This window comes from Poecilia reticulata, chromosome 16 (genome assembly GCF_904066995.2).
Source record: "Poecilia reticulata chromosome 16, P_reticulata-male-v2, whole genome shotgun sequence".
NCBI classification, from domain to species: domain Eukaryota; kingdom Metazoa; phylum Chordata; class Actinopteri; order Cyprinodontiformes; family Poeciliidae; genus Poecilia; species Poecilia reticulata.
The window spans coordinates 4,532,948-4,550,409 of record NC_088845.1 but is presented as its reverse complement, the minus strand read 5'-3'; the positions used below and the strand labels follow the sequence as shown (position 1 = coordinate 4,550,409).

Here is a 17,462-nt window from a genome sequence, read left to right as displayed (position 1 = left end):
TATTTTACGGACTTTGTCTACATCTTTCCTCAAGATGCAAATAATTTTCAAGGCAACCATATTTCTCCAGTCAGCCGGAACATTTTCTTGTAGTTTATTGTCACTACAAATACATTCTGCTCTGTTATCCAGTTTAGTTTGGTACCTACATGTCAGCATGCTAGCATGATAGCAATATTAATGCATTTATGATTTTCAACAGGCACATTTTATGTGACCTGACCTAATCCTTGCCTATAAAAACCATGAGATCATTGTTTAGCATCTCACACACAGATCATACACACACTGTAATTCCACGGTAAGAGCCAAAATATTATCATTAATATTTGTTTTCCTGTCATTTGTTTGGGTTTTGATATTATCTGCATATGGGGAGAACTGGAAAGAGAAACACACTCATGGCTCTTGCTCCTTGTGTGGTATTGATCCCCATCTTCACCCCTCATTACCTCTAACCTTTTCATCAAAGTCCGTCATCAGTTTAACCTGAGCCGCCAAGTACTTTAACCTGAACCCTGACAGAGAGAGTGAGCTGCCCCTGGCATGAACACACACTACGACTCTCTGAACAGTGTCAAGATCACTCTCAGCGGTAGTGAGGCACCTTCTGTGATTACATTTTGGCCGCATTACAAACCGTAACAGTGAACACAAATTTAGCAGAAACGCCAGCAGGTGAAGTAGAAGTTCTCCGTTCCTTTGTTTACTTTTTATTACTGACAAACATGGTTAGAATGAATCACGAGATATTTACTTGATTAGAAAGGCTGTTGAAGGCTCTTTCGGCTTATCCTTAAGTATGACGTTTTGTATAAGATTTTAAAGGGCAAAGCACAAAAAAGATAGATAAAAAGGTTTTGACAATGGAGTTCTGTAAAGCTTATTTTTTCTTATCTCAGATAACTTTTTCTTGGTATGTATGTATGCATACCTGAACCCTTAAGCCTTCATTCCCTTAAGAATACATAAAGAGACAAGTATATCATCAAATAAGACAATATGAAGGGATGAGGTGGCATAAAGCTAAGATCCCCAAGCAAACTAGTGGATAAGGAAAATGTTAAAGCGGAAAAGAAATAAAAAAAGCAAATAGTTTATGAAGGTGGAATAAAGGTGAAAGTTAGGGACTGGAAAAGGAAGAGAAAGGTACAGTAGTAAAGCAGGGGATTTCAGTCTCCTTTAGGGAGTTTGTTTTTCTTGGATGGGGTGCTAATGGCTTAATGTGCCTGAGAACACTGGGGCCAGTCTGAACAGTCTCACTGGGTCAGACACAGAGGTCAGTCAGGCGCATTACCTGGTGCTCACAGATTTGATGCCCACGGCTCTTGTTCTGGCCTGTCTGAATGTGCTTCAATGTATGATGAAGAGCTAAAGAGAAATGAAAGAAAAGAGAGGAAGAGGGATTACTTTGTGTCTCCTTTGGTGGTGTTTGTTGGTCTTAACGGGACTGAAAACACTTAAAGCACTTAAGCCAGTCTGACCAGGGTGACCTTCAGGGCACAGAGGTTAAAAGCCTTCAGTTGACAGACTGACTGACAAGCAGGGAGGGAACTAACCGTATGCTTAAACAATTAAACAAGACATAAAAATAAGCTACTGGAATAAAAAAGCAGTGTTACTGGTTTATGATACAAGATTGTATTTTCCATTTAAGCTTATTTTCTCATTTGTTTTTCAGTTTTAGAAATGGTCTTGCATTATTATTTAAAAAGTGAAAAATCAGGTATTTCTGTTTAAATTTAGTTCTTTATTATCTATTTTTTTCCATCTGTTTAGCCTCAGGTTCATCTGTCTGTTCTCCCCAGGAAGCCCTTGAATCTCTACCAGCTCGGCATGTTTGTGTGCACGCATAGTTAAACACATCAAGGTTTTTTACCGTTCCATCTTGAACCTACTAACCTCAGTGATATACAGATTCAGAAACTTTCACACACTCTTTACTCTTAACATTGAGAAATTACACAGACTTTTATGCTTTTCCATTTGGACACATGCACATACACTCGGGATTCAGTCACCTGTAACAGACTGGGCCCAAAAACATCACGCCCCATTTCACCAACATACCGCCCTGTATGCGTGTGTGTGTGTCTGACTGCATGGAGCCATTAGCTGTAATATATCCTTTCCTCTCCAGCCGTATTTGATCCCTGCTCTTTTCTCCCCAGCTCTCTTTCCCCCTCTACTTTCTGTTGGTTTTCAGGCGTTTTAAAGGAAGCTACAAGTCATCACCCATCTCTCATGGTACATGTAATTTCAGTCTTGGGTTCACCCCCACATATACTTACACGCACACACAGAGTAGAGTTCCAGTTGAAGCTTTTATTTTATGTCTTCACTTCGCATAGTGATGTTGAACGTAAGCAGTGCTTGAGCAGCTCTGTGTGTGTGCGTGTGTAGGGGTGTGTGTGTGTGTGTGTGTGTGTGTGTGTGTGTGTGTGTGTACACATTAAAGGATCTGGTTAGTATTGAGCACACAGTGTTCAGTTTTGTCATCAACTTCAAAAAACTGACTGTGTGTTTGCTTGTCTGGTTGACACACCAACTTCCATTTTATCATTCAGTGTCCTTTTAGTTAAGCTGAACTGATATCAGTTAAGAATATCTATTATAACTTTATTTTCACATCCAAATTAATGTAGCATTGAATTTTGCAAACTGACACATCGTAGATTTTAGAATAATTCCAACATCAAGGCAATAAGTTACTCTCTCTTGATCTGGTTTCATCATCTATTAAAATGCTTCTACTTACTACAGGCCATTTTGTAAAACTTTCTGCTGCCATTTTTTTGCATTATGCTAAAGTCCAAGCCTAAACTCAAGTCCAGTCCAACGGAACTGGATCTGCTCCTTTACAGATACTGTGTGTTTGTTTTTGTCACATATGAGGGGGGCAAAAATTCATTCACAGCAATAAAAATGGCTTTACCTATTTTTGATACAGGGCGTTGCTGCCATGGTTTGTGAAATCAGTTGTTTAGGGAAGATTATTTTCTGCATACTGTGAGGGCAGGTTGATTGGATTAGCTTTTTCACATGAAATAATTTCAAAATGCATTTTATCTTTACTCAAGTTATATTTGTCTGAATCTGTTTTTTACTCTTTATTACTTGTCCTCTCATTTCTATTAAATTTAGGTATGAAATTCAAGATAATAGTGTTTGTTGAAAAACCCACTTTCACACAGTAGTGCCAACAACGTGCAAGGAGTTATGATATACTGTCATAGTTTGCCTTGTTAAATTTGCAACTCCAATAAACATATTTTTTAGAGATGTAATATTTTATAGTTGTTATTCTTCCCAATAATAATTCTTATGAGTATGTAAAGGTTTGCTGAAAACAAATCATTTCGATATTTTTTGTTAGCTGGGTTAATTTTTTATATTTACACTGGTGGAGCTACACAAAATAAAGCTGTTCCTTATCTGGTTGTTAAAAAAATATGTTTGTTTTTTTTTTCCCCAGGTGTTGGTTCAACCAAAGAAGTGGCTTTTTCAGCTTTCCTCAATGGCCAATACCCCCCTGCTGATCTGACCGGAGATATTGTCGTGTCCTATAGTGCACCAACAGGTAACAGGACTCTTGTGATGCGTTTGGTTTTTATTAGCAGCATCAGATGTTTATCTTAGATGGAATAAAACGTAGACATTTTGTTGTCATTCTTTGTTTGCAAATGAAGCTTCTTTGGCTAAAGGAAGGAATTTAACTTTGGTTTTACTAGCATAACAATATAATAAAAATAATAGGATAAAATAAACAGTGTGTATGTGCAGTCATTTTTGCATAAACAACAAAAAAAGAAAAGCAGGTTTTACTGCAAATATGATTATATTACACTAGAGTAGCTGAGGCTGTACAATGTTGATTGTTTTCATCAGAAAGGCAGCCTGGGGGGAGAAACTGTCTCTGTGGCAGCTGGTTTTTGCAAATAGCGTGTTGACCTGGAGGCAAAAGCTTAAACAGTTTGTGTCCAGGATGTGTGAGGTCTGCAGAGATGTTAGTTGCCCTTTTCCTGACCCTTGACTTGTACAAGGGGGGAAGACAAGCCCTGATGATCCTCTCTGTGGACCTAATTGTTTCATGCAGTCTAGTCCTGTTTTATGGATGAGCCAAACCACACAGAGATGACTGAGTAAAAACAGTGTAGTAGTAGTTGTAGAAGATTTTACTTCATGAGTTGCTGTAGAAATTACAGTTTCTGCTGGGTCTTCGTGCAAACAATGTTTATGTCTGAGGACCATCTTTGATCCTGAGAAAAGGTGACTCATAGGAACCATAGATGTTGCACAGCAGGCACAGTGTTGTTGAGGATGGTGAGTGGACGGATTACAATGTTTTGTAATGACTTTTACATTGCATTAGTTTTGTTTTTTTTTTCAAGTAAAATCTCATGTGCTTCATGAGATTTTACTCATGAAGCACATGAGTTCTGATGTTTTTATGTAAAGTTGCAGTGGTACATATGTTGTTTGAACCATCAGGCTCACCTCTGTAGCTTTTATAAAATTGTCAGATTAGCTATCAATATGCAGTGAATGGAAGCTCCATTCTCAAAATTTCATTTCTAACTGTGCACATATTTATGAAATGTTTAATTTTGTTCATTTGTAAAGTTGTAAGGAACTAATACCAGTTGCAATAGTCATTGTGGTGAATGCACATTTGATTTTACTTTAGGATAGTTTTTATATAGAAGATATGTATAAAACTTATATTTATAGTAGATGGAAAATGTTCTTCAATATCTGGAGCATTAGCACCAAAAACCTTATGAAGTTAGCAGGTGTCTGGTCTGTAACATCAAAACTAGGGTTGTGTGACAGGGCTGAACACCATCTGCTAACAGAGAACTGGAATGGTGTAATGACATTTGGGCTCTTTCCAGATGAGCCCAGTTCATCCCCTTGCTGCCTCCAGGCATCTGTTTCCAGGTTTTGCAATATTTCTGGAAGATATAACTTTCCAAAGCAACAGAACCACTCTTTATTTTTAAATGTCACAGAAAAAAAAAAAGAAAAAAAAGATCTGCATTTGTTCGGAAATCAGGTCATGAAAAAAACCTTATGTTTTGTGCTATTGTTTCCCTTGGATTACATTTGCTTTGGCAGACCTCTGTTGGTGGAACAGTTTTTCCTCCCCAGAAGCACACTTAATGTGAAATGTCTGGAAATATTGGGAAGTGTTTCTTTCTTGTTAAGGGTTATTGTGATGCTATAAATAGTTGAAAATAAGAAGTCTGGAGTATTTCAATGGGCCTTAAAAGCAAAGCAGCTTAACGAGAGCATGTTGGAAAGTGATTTTGAGTTTTGGAAGCCACTTGTTGGGCGTTAGGCATTAGAAAAGTTTGATTTAAGATGGAAAGAAAAGAGACATAGGTTAGTTTCCCAACACAGCAGGTACTAAGCTATACTCACGTGAAAAGATGTCTGAATAAATAGAAAAAATAAGGGTAGAATAAGACACTGTAAGAGTCAAAAGAAGAGTTGGAAAGCAGGATATCACCCTAACCCTAGCCCTAATCCTGGGAATATAAAGAAACAAAACAATGGCAGTATGTTATGAGTGGAGCAAGGAAAAATTGACAATGGGTTATAAGAGATTAAAGTTTCTTGCAGCTAATTTCTCAACTGTCTACTAAGCCTTAAAATTGTCTATAGAGCCTTTTATTACCTGAAGAAATCAATTCAGCTGGAGCGAATATGCCGCAATATATGTTGTCAAAGTAAAAACTGTCCTAGCTGCTGTATCAGCATGACTTATAAATAATTAAAATAAATCTAAACAATTTTAAAAGCTCTGGAAAAGGTCCTGAGTGCTTTAAGCTTGGCACCCTGGACAATAGAGAAACTAATTATTGAACACATCAGTGCTGCAAGCAGAGATGGTCAGGAAGTGTAGATATTCAGCTTGTAGTTTAGCCACTCTAGCTTATGTATGGTGATACATTGAAAGGTGGCACTCTTTTAGTTTCAGTGTCTTTTGACACTGAAAATATTTCCACAACTCCAAATTTGCCTCAGAGAAAATGCATACATTTACGCTTTGCAAGCGTGCAAAAAAAAGCTGTAGCATAGATGCTAACAATTCCAGATAGGCAAAGAGGTATTGTATTACTTTTTTCTGACTTTATGTGGTGTGCTGTTTTTATCCTGACACTTCAACACAATTCATAATCTTTTCCCAAACCGACACATGTTTTACAACCTAAACCTAATTAAACCTTTACCACATCATCGTCGCATCATGCCAACTGCTTTCCTTAACACTTGACACCAGAGTGTGGGTTAGCATGCCAATAGAATATCGTTGCCAGGCCCAACATTGTTTTAATAAAGAGTTGGTTTTGCTCTGAAACTCTGTGTCCACTGCAGTAAACCATCTTGTGGTGAGATGCCAAGTGGTTCTCTCCAGGAGCATTCCTGTAGCAACGTGGTAGAGTTTGGTTGTAATTTTCTGTGTTTCTTCTGTGCTAATCTGCAGTAGTGCCTCATCACTTCTCATCCCCAAAATGCTGTTCTGGCTTGGAAGGAATGCAACACTTTGTATTCTCTGCCACCCAGGGCTGATGATTACGCCTCCACACCACCCTACTCCGCATAACACAATCCCACCCTGAGGCTACTGTGTCCATCTTTAAGCTCTACAAAGGCTTTGACATTTAAGAAGACTGTTGACTTCTTAAAACCTTCAAAGGAGGCCTGATGATGGCAAGAGCTGTTACAATCTAGAAAGAATTTCATTAGTGCCCCTCTGTGATTTTTCTAAAACCCTGAGAGTGGGCTTTGCACAAACACACTTGAATGGGATCAAGTGGTCAGGCTGGCATTTACAGAGCATTGTTAGCTTGCGTACATACTGATTATTTTCATGTGAGTGACGAATAGTCGCATGCGGATGATACTTTCCATAAAACATGGCCAGCCATGATTCATTGGTTACTACGGCAACTGAAAACCAAAGGTTCAAGCTAACTGTCTGTGTTTTCTCCTGTTTTACTGAGTTTTGGAGGATGACCAACATCTCCACATACCCATGTTTCCAGGAGCTGCATCAGTTTGTTGGAACACCATGTTTGAAATTCACTTGCAATGATTTTTTTGTTGGCATTTCTCATCCCTTGTGCCAAGCAGTTTATGTTTTTAGCTGCCTTTGTTAGTGAGTATCATACAAAAGCTTAGAAGATTTTGGAGGTAGCATGTAATTCAGCATTGCTTCTTCATCCTTATCTTTAATTCTCTTACATTTTATATTAGAAACTTATTTGTAGCTTTTGATTTCTTTGAGAGGCTTAGTTTTCACCAAATGTATCTTGGAAATGTTCATTGTCAAAAATGTAATTCTTTGTTGCACTGATAGACTTAAAAAGGTTGCTAAGTATGCTGGTCCTTGACATTATGAAGAGTAGTTGAAGTAATTCAGTCTGCTTGGATGCCTGAAGGGTTTCTAACTTTCTAAATCCACACAGCTGATGTTTTAAATGTATTTATTTTTGTGATGCCAAAGCCTCCGTTTCCCTGCAATGACAAAACTGCAATTGACCATTCATTGTCCAATAAAATCATCTCTCCAATAAAATCATCTGATAAAACAGATGGATTAAAAAGATAAAACTATACAGATTTATTTAGCTTGTATCCAAGTCACCTATAATTTTCCAAATGTTATATTGGTAGAAATTCTATATAAATGCAACTGTTAAAATGTTTCAGAAAAAAATATTACAGGGACAATTTGATATGTTAGTTTTAAATTACAATAGCTAACAGCTATGTTTCCTCCTTAGAGGTGCTGATAGACTAAATATGCAACAATAACACTGCTTCCTGAATGAATTCAAAACTGAAGTTATAACCAGGACACTTGGTTTTTGTGTTAGTGACGTGTCATTTTCTGCCCGGCAACAGCAGAAAACACAGGAAGTGTCCATGAGGAGTCTTGGATTTAGTCACACTTAATGATCTTCTTGGCTGTGTAAAATAGACAAATATTAAATGATTTTTTAGAGTACCATAAAGGAGGCATTTTACCGATTTTTGACTGCTAATAACTTGGCGAAAGCTGAAGATGTTTCTGAACCAGTTAAGAAAAAAAAATCATATTTTTTCCCCATTAAGTTTAAATGAGGCTATGACACGAGAGACGGTGAGAAAGCCAGAGTTTTTACAGTAAACGGAGACACCCATATGAAAGCGTGACTTTCATCAATTTTGCCAGGGGAACTTTTTCACTCTGCACCTCCTTCCCATTTCTATTGGCTTGCAACTCATCCATCTGCTTCCCATTCACCTTCCAAGGAAATCCTCTTTAACCAATCAAATCAGATCTTAATCTTCCTGGCTTCTATTGCTGTGGCTTAAAGGTTAGAGAAGCAACAGACAGACTTTTCAAATCCCAGAACAGCTGGTAAAACATAGCCCTGAGGAGCAGGGATAGAGATGCTCAGTCTTGTGTGTTTTCCTTTTAAGCATCTCATATGTTGTTTGGCAGGTGTCCTCAGTGTGACATGGCATACAGCGGTTTATATTTACACTCCATAGTTTGTGCTGTATACATACTTACTCGTACATATTTTATTTGGCTATTTCTCTCAGTCCAGCTTGTAATAAACTTTTTCTAATTTTTGAGGATGTCTCCTCCTATTCAGTGTCAGCTTGGCTCACTTGCAACATCCTCCTTTAGCTGAACTGTTTGATTTTGACTTGGCAGGAAAAACCATTTCATAAGATGTCTTAACATTTCTCTACATTCACATATTGATGAGATAGGTTTGATTCAATTCCATTTATTTGGATACCACCAATTCATAACACGTCAATCCAATCATACATTTCAAATGATCCTAGTTATCAAACAATAAAGTTCATTATTCAGATTGCTTGAAATTTTTTTACAAGAAAATCCAGTGAAAAAATCCAGCTTGCAGCATTCACTCCTCCTGGACGACAATAGAGACTGTAGACAGTTGCCTGTGTTGTTGACTTTAGAGCGATTCCTCAGACTGATCATGCATGGAGCGACAGCGCAGAGGAAAAACTCCCTTAACAGAAAGAAAAAACCAGCAGAACCTGCCTGCCATGACTGACTGAAATAAAAGTAAAAAAATAAACCAATGCAGGAGTATTTTTATGTTAAAGAAAAGTAAAAAAGTAGACAACAGGAGAGGGAGATCGCTTATAGCTGTTGGCAGCATTATTTGGTTACCATGCTACACAGATGAGCCTTTTAATCTAAGAAACATAACTCCAATTTTAAATGTGAACTATTAACTATAATCTATAATTATAGATTATATAATTATAATCTATAATTATAGATCAACAAAATCAATAATTTTAAGGCTAAATTAAAACTAGGAGCTGGTTCCATAGGCGTGGAGAGGGTCCTGAAAACTAAAGGATCTGCTTCCCATTAAAGTCCTCTTCCCCTTTTATCTATTACTGAATTGCAGTTGTACAGTTTCATATTTCTGAGCTCTCAGAATGTATGTTTTATTTTTACTTCTTCTCTTCCTACTTTCTGCAGAGCTTAATCCAAAAGGTAAGTGTTTTGCTTGCAGTCCTAGATAGATTAGAACAAGTAGTCGTTAAAAAGACAGACAGACAGACGGACATGTCTGCCCGACGCATACTGAACCTCTGTATGCTGCATTTGAAAATATATTTTTTCTGTTAAAAATGTACTAATCATCAATGGTGCTCTAAATACTTTCCAAACATGCACTCTACTATATATACAGGAAAAGACGGCTGTCGAGTGTTTATGTTCCTGTTATGTGATACTTAGAAAAAGTCTCTGACCCGTACACACATTTCCTCACTCAGAAAAATGTAAATATGCATTTTTATACATTTTTCCTTTCATACGCTATGGAGTTTACACAGTAATATCATATTTCTTGCATGCATCATTTGACAGAGACTCACAAGCTTTTATTTTTAAGCACATACTTTGTCAGCGTCATGACTGTCTTAGTAGTGTAAGAGAAATGATTTCCCTGATATGTTGTTCCAATTTTACCCTAAAAAGTAACTGACCCAGATCCATACCTACCCAGACTCCCTTCACTACTGTAGTTTTATCTGGACATTCCAGCTCTAGTTTCCCTAGATACTCATTAGTGTTTGATTTAGTCAGTTTTAGTTTGATGGAAACAAATTATCTGTCATAACCTTTTTAAGGTTTTGCATTATAACACTCCCACAAATGCTGATTGAACATTACATTTTTTTATAGATTATTTATATGGCACCAATTTACAATGAGTATCATCCTGAGGCACATCCCATTCTGTGTGACACGCTGTCCTATTTCAGTTTAATAAAATTCCATTCAAAAGTACTGTTTTTGTCCAAAAGACAAATGTTATCATAGCTCATATCATCCATGTGTCTTCAAAGAGTCGTTGTGGTGATGCTGTAGGGAGGAAGGAACTCTGATAGCAGTCAGTCTTACAGCGAATCTGAGGAGGCCTCTGACTGAATATTGTTGCTGTATGATGGTCTCATGACTGTCGTAAAAAGCTAACAGCTCAATATTGAGGCAACAGAGATAATATTTCACATTAACATGTCATGGGTGATACCATCAGTTGATGGCAAACATTGATAATCCACCTAATTTGCTTTTGCCACTCCTCTGTAGATCTGAGATCTGAGCTGGGTTATAATTCAGGTATTATTTGAGCTTTTGAGATGCAACTCAGCTGCTTCCAAAAGCAACAAGAACTTGTTGTAAAAACAAGTTCTTGTTGTCATAACAACTTTCTAAAATTAAAAACACAAGAGCAAAAATCTTTCCAGTTGCACATCATCCAAAACCAGAGGGAATAATTGTCCAAAGATGCACAATTGGTGACAAACCAGGTCTAATGTAACTGAGCTACTCCAACATGCAGCCAATATGAGCAGCTCATGTTGGCTGCATGTTGCAATTTGTCATAGTTTAAATTATAATCCAATGCAGTCAAATTTATGAGTTCCTTTAATACTGATCAATTTTAATAACAGTAGAAAAGGTCTGGGAGGCAATTTCTATGGAAACAAAAACAGAGAACTAATGGCAGCATGACTTGCAAATTATACATATAAGGAGAATAGTTGAATAAAATCTGAATGAATATTTAAAATTCTGTCTTATTACTATTATGCGTTTGTTTTTACAGGTATTAGGTGGGTAAAGTATACATTGTCAATGATTAAATGACAACAGTAGTTTTACCTGGGCATTCCAGCTCACAGATTAAAAGATGTGAGGCTTCACATTTCTTATTTTAGGTCATTTAAAAAAATGACCGAATGTGGTTTTAATTGTGTCCACATCAAACTAAAGCATGCAGAACTTATGGAAGTGAAGTAGGTAATGCATAACAGCTGCATGTGAACAAAGCTTTTGAGGAGTGGAATGTGCAGGGTTTGTTTCTTTTTATTGTTTTCCCTGTGGCCCACACAAAAACCCAAAGAGCATGTGCAGATTACATCCAGTTTCCACACGTATCTTTTATACCCACACAGACACATCAGAGGTGACATCACTGCAGCTGTGGATCGAACCTGATCCACAGCTGCAAAATCGTCTTCTCAGATTTTTGTTCTTGCTCTTTCAGTCAGTTTACCTGATGCAGAGACATGCAAATATAAGAATATTTAAGCTAAATTCAATTCAATAATAATAAAAAACCTTTATTTATTGCAAAGAGAAATTAAATGTTGTAACTCATACCATCCCAGCAGTGGCGCAAAAAGTGGGTATGCAGGGTATGCAACGCATAGGGGCGCAGCACCAGAGGGGGCGCCAAAGCATCGTCTGGAGGGGGCGGCGCGCCGATGATGTTTTCCCATACACTTCAGCGCGCCTTACGCTCCTTCACCTCGCGCACATAACGAGGTAAATGTAGCGAGTTTTACCCTTCACGTATCGTCCTCTGGGGGGGGGGGTAAAGCGAGTGAGCGTTGCTCCTTGACCCTGACGCTCCTTCCCTCGGGGGAGGGGGGCGCCGATCTACGTTTTCGCATCCACCTGAATAATGTGTAGTTGCGCCACTGCATCCCAGTACCTTAAACGCTGTATGACAATCTCATGACTATCATGACATGCTAATAGTGCAATTTCTTGCAAGTTTTTGACTTCAGTGTGCAGAAGATGTATATTTTTTTAAAAGCCAAAGCAAAAAAACAAAACAAAAACAAAACATTTGTGTAGTAATTGAGTAGATTTTAATTAATGTCTGTCAGACAGGCTAACAAATTCTGGTCCATCATTTAGTCAGGCATAATTTAAAATAGGAATTGGAGCAACTTGTGCCTCACTTATTTTTTATTCCTTTGCCTAGCATGGATGAAAATCTGATTGTTTAATTTTTCTCTTAAAAAATATAAGGGTTAGAAGAAAAGTTTCTCTTAGAGCTAGTCCTGAATGCAAAGTTTTATAGCGCTCTGTCTCCAAGTAATCAGACTCCACACACACAGAAGTCTGTAGTTTGTCCCAATATCAACCACTTTTTTCTAGCATGGAGCAGTTTATACTATAAAACTGGTTTTTGGGTGTGTAGTGAAAGAAAACCGTAAACTGTTGAAAAGATGGTTCCTCTAAGGCTTGTCAGTTCCCAGACAGTATGATTTATGAAGGATATATAGAAATAAATTTTAGCAAGACCTTGTAAGATGGTTGTAGCGCTCATGCTGAAATAAAGTCTCCATGCTGGTAAATTTCAGTGTTCAGAGTACATTCTGTAATGACAACTTGGGGAGTACTTTGGAGGTAGGATGGAAAAAGGACATTTTAGACTTTCCTCCAGTTACACACATGTGAAAAACAGTCTCTTCTTCTCTATCCAGGTGTGAACTAATTTAAAATATAAAAGCATCCCAGTATAAATGTAAATTAGAAACATGTAACAGTTGATTCATTTGTACAACTCTGGTATTAAAAAGGTGCTTTGAAAGTGTTGCTCTTTCACCTCCCATCTAACAGAGTTTCTCCATAATCGCAGTGACATCTTGTTTATATGACCCTTCTTTGTGTTTGCCGAATGTAATTTGTTGCATAACTATCCAGCCATCCAGAACGAAGGTCAACGACTAAATTAGGCATGCAAAAACTGAAGAAACTGGACCACAGTTCGTCTTTCTATATTAAAATATATTTTTTTCAAGATTTGTTATTTTTGGCTTTACCACTTTCCTTTTTCTTGATGCCTTTCGGTCCTTGTATTTAAATCAAATTGAATTATTAAAATAATTACATAATAATTGCTTTTCTGGAATGAAAAGGTGCACAGTAGTTGTAGGTAATTGTTACTATTTGAAATAAGCAGGGACTTTCCACAATTAAACCTCCGTCCAAACCCAGCTGTCAATTCCAGTTATTTCTGCTTCCGTCGCCCTGATGCTGTTTTATTTCCAGTTTTTTTCCTGGGTTCAGGTTTTCTCCTCTCGCCTGGTTACTTTACTTCATCTCTTCTTAACAACTCTTTTATTCCACCTTTCTTTTACTTGCTCGCTCTGTTATTTTTACTAATTCTTGATTTATGCCAAACTCAGCACTGCTTAAGATCACAACATAGTTGTCATTGGACATACTTATCCTTCTGTTTTTTTTGTTTTGTTATTTTTTTCTGCTGAAAACTTCGTTTTTACAAAACTTCTCTTTGGGATCTTCGACAGACACACCTTCACAGTTGGTGTTGATATTAAGTCTCTGAGCACTCAGGTAATCTGAACACCAGAAGTGCTTACTGTGCTAACAGATGTTGACCTCTTGGCTGTTTGGAGAGAAAGGCTCGGAGGTGATGTAGTGACCTTGTTTAATTTCACAACAATCTACCTGAAGAGGAAGTCGGCTTCAAATTAGGGGATGTTTATCGAGGATAGGGCATCAAGGGACAAAGACTGCAGATTAACCCAACATTATTACAAGATAATATGTTTGTAGTAGCTGCAGTGGTAATTATAGTTTATTGGAAAATATATTTTAACTTCAAAGTATTTGGTTTTCATTAGGGGTTCCCAGGGTTCTCCAGTCCAGGTTCAGTCTTCCTCTGGCTCTGGTGTGTGTACCTTCATCTCCAGCCAAAAACACCAAGTTTAAGATCACTGTGGACACCAACCAGCCACCAGTTGATATCAGCTCTATCTTCAGAGGTAATTATTAATACTTTGCATGAAAATGGTATGGTAATTTTTGTTTAAAACTGAAAGTTTTATCAGTTTTTCTTAGAAATGTATAAACATTCTGAAGTAAATGTCTTTGTAGCGTTGATTGTTTGAAATTAGATTGAAACTAAGGTCCCTAAAATGAAAGTTTGCAGGTTCCTGTTGGAAAAACAAAATACCTAAAACAACATGAATTGCATCCTTAAATTTGAGATCTTTCTTTTTACCCCTTAAAGAAATTCATCTTATTTTTGCTAGTAGGTTATTTGACATTGGCAGACACAGTATTTAATTTTAATTAGTGCTGGGAAATAAATCAATAACAATGTATAATATCAGCAGGTAATACACAATAATTTCACTGAACTCTGATCCAGAACGCCCAGCATTTTGGGAGATGTAGGCTTTAACTGCTCAACGTCTCACGCACAGCTAAGCAAATTTGGTGGCATCAACTAACGCACAACCTATTGAGTAAGTTGTGTAGCAGCCGTTTACCATTTCATAGTTGTTTAAAACTAAAAAAGTTACACAAAGTTGTGTAATTAAGGGAGAAAATGAGAACAACAGCTCTTAAGGAAACTGAATGAAACAAGTGAAGGTCATGTCATCAGTTTGGCACTATTTCAGTTATTTAAAAACAAAACAAAAAAAAACGTATCAGTAATTATTGACATGGACTGATATAAAACCCCTGTGTTGTGATATGTTTTTCAATCATATCATTCAGCCTTAATTTTCAGTGAGGAAGTAGGAATAATTAGAAATTCCAAAAATTATGCTTTACAAATAATTATTTATTTTCTCTGCTTAATAAATAAACACACATTGAAGCCTAAGTTGTTAAAAGATTTTAATGTGACATCTTTTGCAAAACTATTTGGGAAGAACTCAAAATCCAATAAATCTGAAATGTTAATTTTAAAACACATGAAGGAACCTTTCTTCTTGAAAATCACACTTTAGTGTTTACAAACCATTTTACTGTCATCCATTCAGGGAGTTTGCCGTCTCCGGACTTCCCTCCAAGGGAAAAAACAACAACAATCCCTGTAATCACTGGAGAGAAGTTAAAGACATTTGTAGATGTCAGATTGTTTTTACATTCATACATGTAGCCTAATGTTTGAGTGTAGTTGTGTGTTTACATGAATGTGTTATGCATGAGTATTTGCTATTTCACCACTGGGAACATCTAGTAGTTGGCTACATTCAGCGGTTTGCCGTGTAAACACAAACTCAGTAGTACTACTGATTGTGTTTTTCTTTCACGGGGGATTTGTGTAAGCTTTCATTGTGTTTGGGAAGAGTGTGACTGTATTTTGTTCACCTTTGTTGGCGTCTTGTATCATGATTAGACTGTCATATCTGTCTCATCATGCTGTTTTCTTTCTCTCTGTTTTCCTCTGCAGAGTTTTCAACAAAAACAGAAGATAAGGATGGGAACAGTTTGGCTTTTCAGTTTCTATCAGGAGCCAAAGTCACTGTGCTGGCCTCTAAGACCTCCCGTGAGTCTTAGTATGAAGTAACATACAGGAGGTGGTGCTGGTTAACCACCATTGACACTAGTTAGAACATGGGATTAAACTTTTCAAAAGAGTTTCCTTTCCAAATTATATCCACGACTACTGATGCTATTTTTGGTGCCTTTTGTAGCATTGGTAACTTTATTTGAAAGGGGGTGAATAAGACTGACATGACACTGTCATAAACATGACATAACACATGTCATGAACATGAATAAGCCTTCATGAAAATGTATGACTGTTGTCAGAAAGCGTAATTCGGTAAATTATGACACTTTAATACAAAGTTGACATTATTCAAAATGTCTTTGTTATGACAACTTGACATTAACCAAGAAATCATTATTGATATAAATTTGTTATAAAAGTATTTCTGATTGCACTTTAAAAATTACTCAGTAACTTTATGTTATTAAAGGTAAAGTTTAAACAGTTTAAACACCAAAATTAGCAAGAAGAAAATACTGATCGGCTCTTTTCTATTATTACAACCAGAAGCAGTTGTAGTTCACTTTCTTCCAGGATGTGATTCACTTTATTTGTGATGATTATAATGTTAACAAAATAAAAATTTGCCCATCTCCCTTCTTCATAGAGCGTTACCGCATTCAGAGCGACAGTTTTGAGGACATGTGGTTGGTGGTGAAGGAACTCGTTCAAAGGTTTGATCAACATTTCTCCAAATTGGGAATCAAAGACTTCAAGAAAAGCTTTAGCGGTCCTATGCCACTTCAAGAATACTTCCTGTCTGTGGACAATCACTTTCAGGTGGATATAACTCAGACATGTCATGTTTAGGAGTTATAAAAAAAAAAAAAAAGAAGTGAAATGTTTGGTATTTTGTTTTTGTTTATCTTAGCTGCGTGTCAGTGCTCAGCAGTATCAGGATCTGCTGTCAGAGCGAGCTGTCCAGTTCAGAGCTATCCAGAGGCGACTGCTGACTCGATTCAAAGACAAGACCCCGGCACCTCTCCAGAACCTGGACAAACTGCTGGACGCCACTTACAACCAGGTCAGAGACAGAAACAGGATGCATGCCCACACTCTGTAATGTCATTTCATTTTTAATTCAGGAACTGAAAGTTATGACCACAATTAGATGGGCTGGCCACCGGCTACCAAACCTCAGATAAAAAATAAAAAACGAAAATCATCACATGACAGATTAAAATTCACATGGCAATGATGAGGACTGCACACTCAGCATCATAATGAATGCCATATTACATTTTGGTTTATATTGATGCATATAAACTTTATCTTTGGTGGGGAGATATGGATATACTACAAACAACTTGAATACATTTATAAAGTAAGAATTGTGGATTTTCTGTTATCACACAGGTTTAAATATATGCATAAACCCCCACTAATCTGTTGCTTAAGGCTCATAAGCAAAATGCATCATGATCAGACATGATTCACTCTGGATATCTGACCACTCCTTTACTTTGAGAAATTGTAGACCTCATTTAAGTGGTTTATTTCTTGACATGAACTTGATAGTATAATAATTTTGTATGGAGATTAAGGCAAGGCCAAGACACAAGGAAAATAAATCTGAGTTATTCATTCTAAACCAGTTTTGATGTCTGCTTCAGTCTACAGTCCTGTTGAAATATCAAATTATGTCAGACAGGAACTTGGAGATAATTCCTCTTCTTTATGCACCTTGTCCAATTCACCTCTAATAACCCCTTAGCATTATGCACGTCCATGCTTTACTGTTGGTTCAATGCTTGACTTGTCCTGTCAGTGTTCCTGTGGTTTTGCCCA

General features: G+C 37.1%; 1 protein-coding gene across 5 annotated transcripts in view; it reads left to right on the top strand.

Moving 5' to 3' along the window:
* The window catches only part of bbs9 (Bardet-Biedl syndrome 9), a 145,252-nt gene that overhangs the window by 29,034 nt on the left and 98,756 nt on the right, over positions 1-17,462 (top strand). For 4 of the 5 annotated variants that reach the window (XM_008430847.3, XM_081616837.1, XM_008430850.3 and 1 more), the window contains exons 14-19: positions 3,476-3,580; positions 9,533-9,547; positions 14,008-14,148; positions 15,573-15,668; positions 16,282-16,454; positions 16,546-16,698. In XM_008430847.3, coding sequence (XP_008429069.2) covers positions 3,476-3,580; positions 9,533-9,547; positions 14,008-14,148; positions 15,573-15,668; positions 16,282-16,454; positions 16,546-16,698 — 683 coding nt within the window. The remainder of the gene's footprint in view (positions 1-3,475; positions 3,581-9,532; positions 9,548-14,007; positions 14,149-15,572; positions 15,669-16,281; positions 16,455-16,545; positions 16,699-17,462) is intronic. The other variant, XM_008430848.3, reaches the window with a different exon arrangement.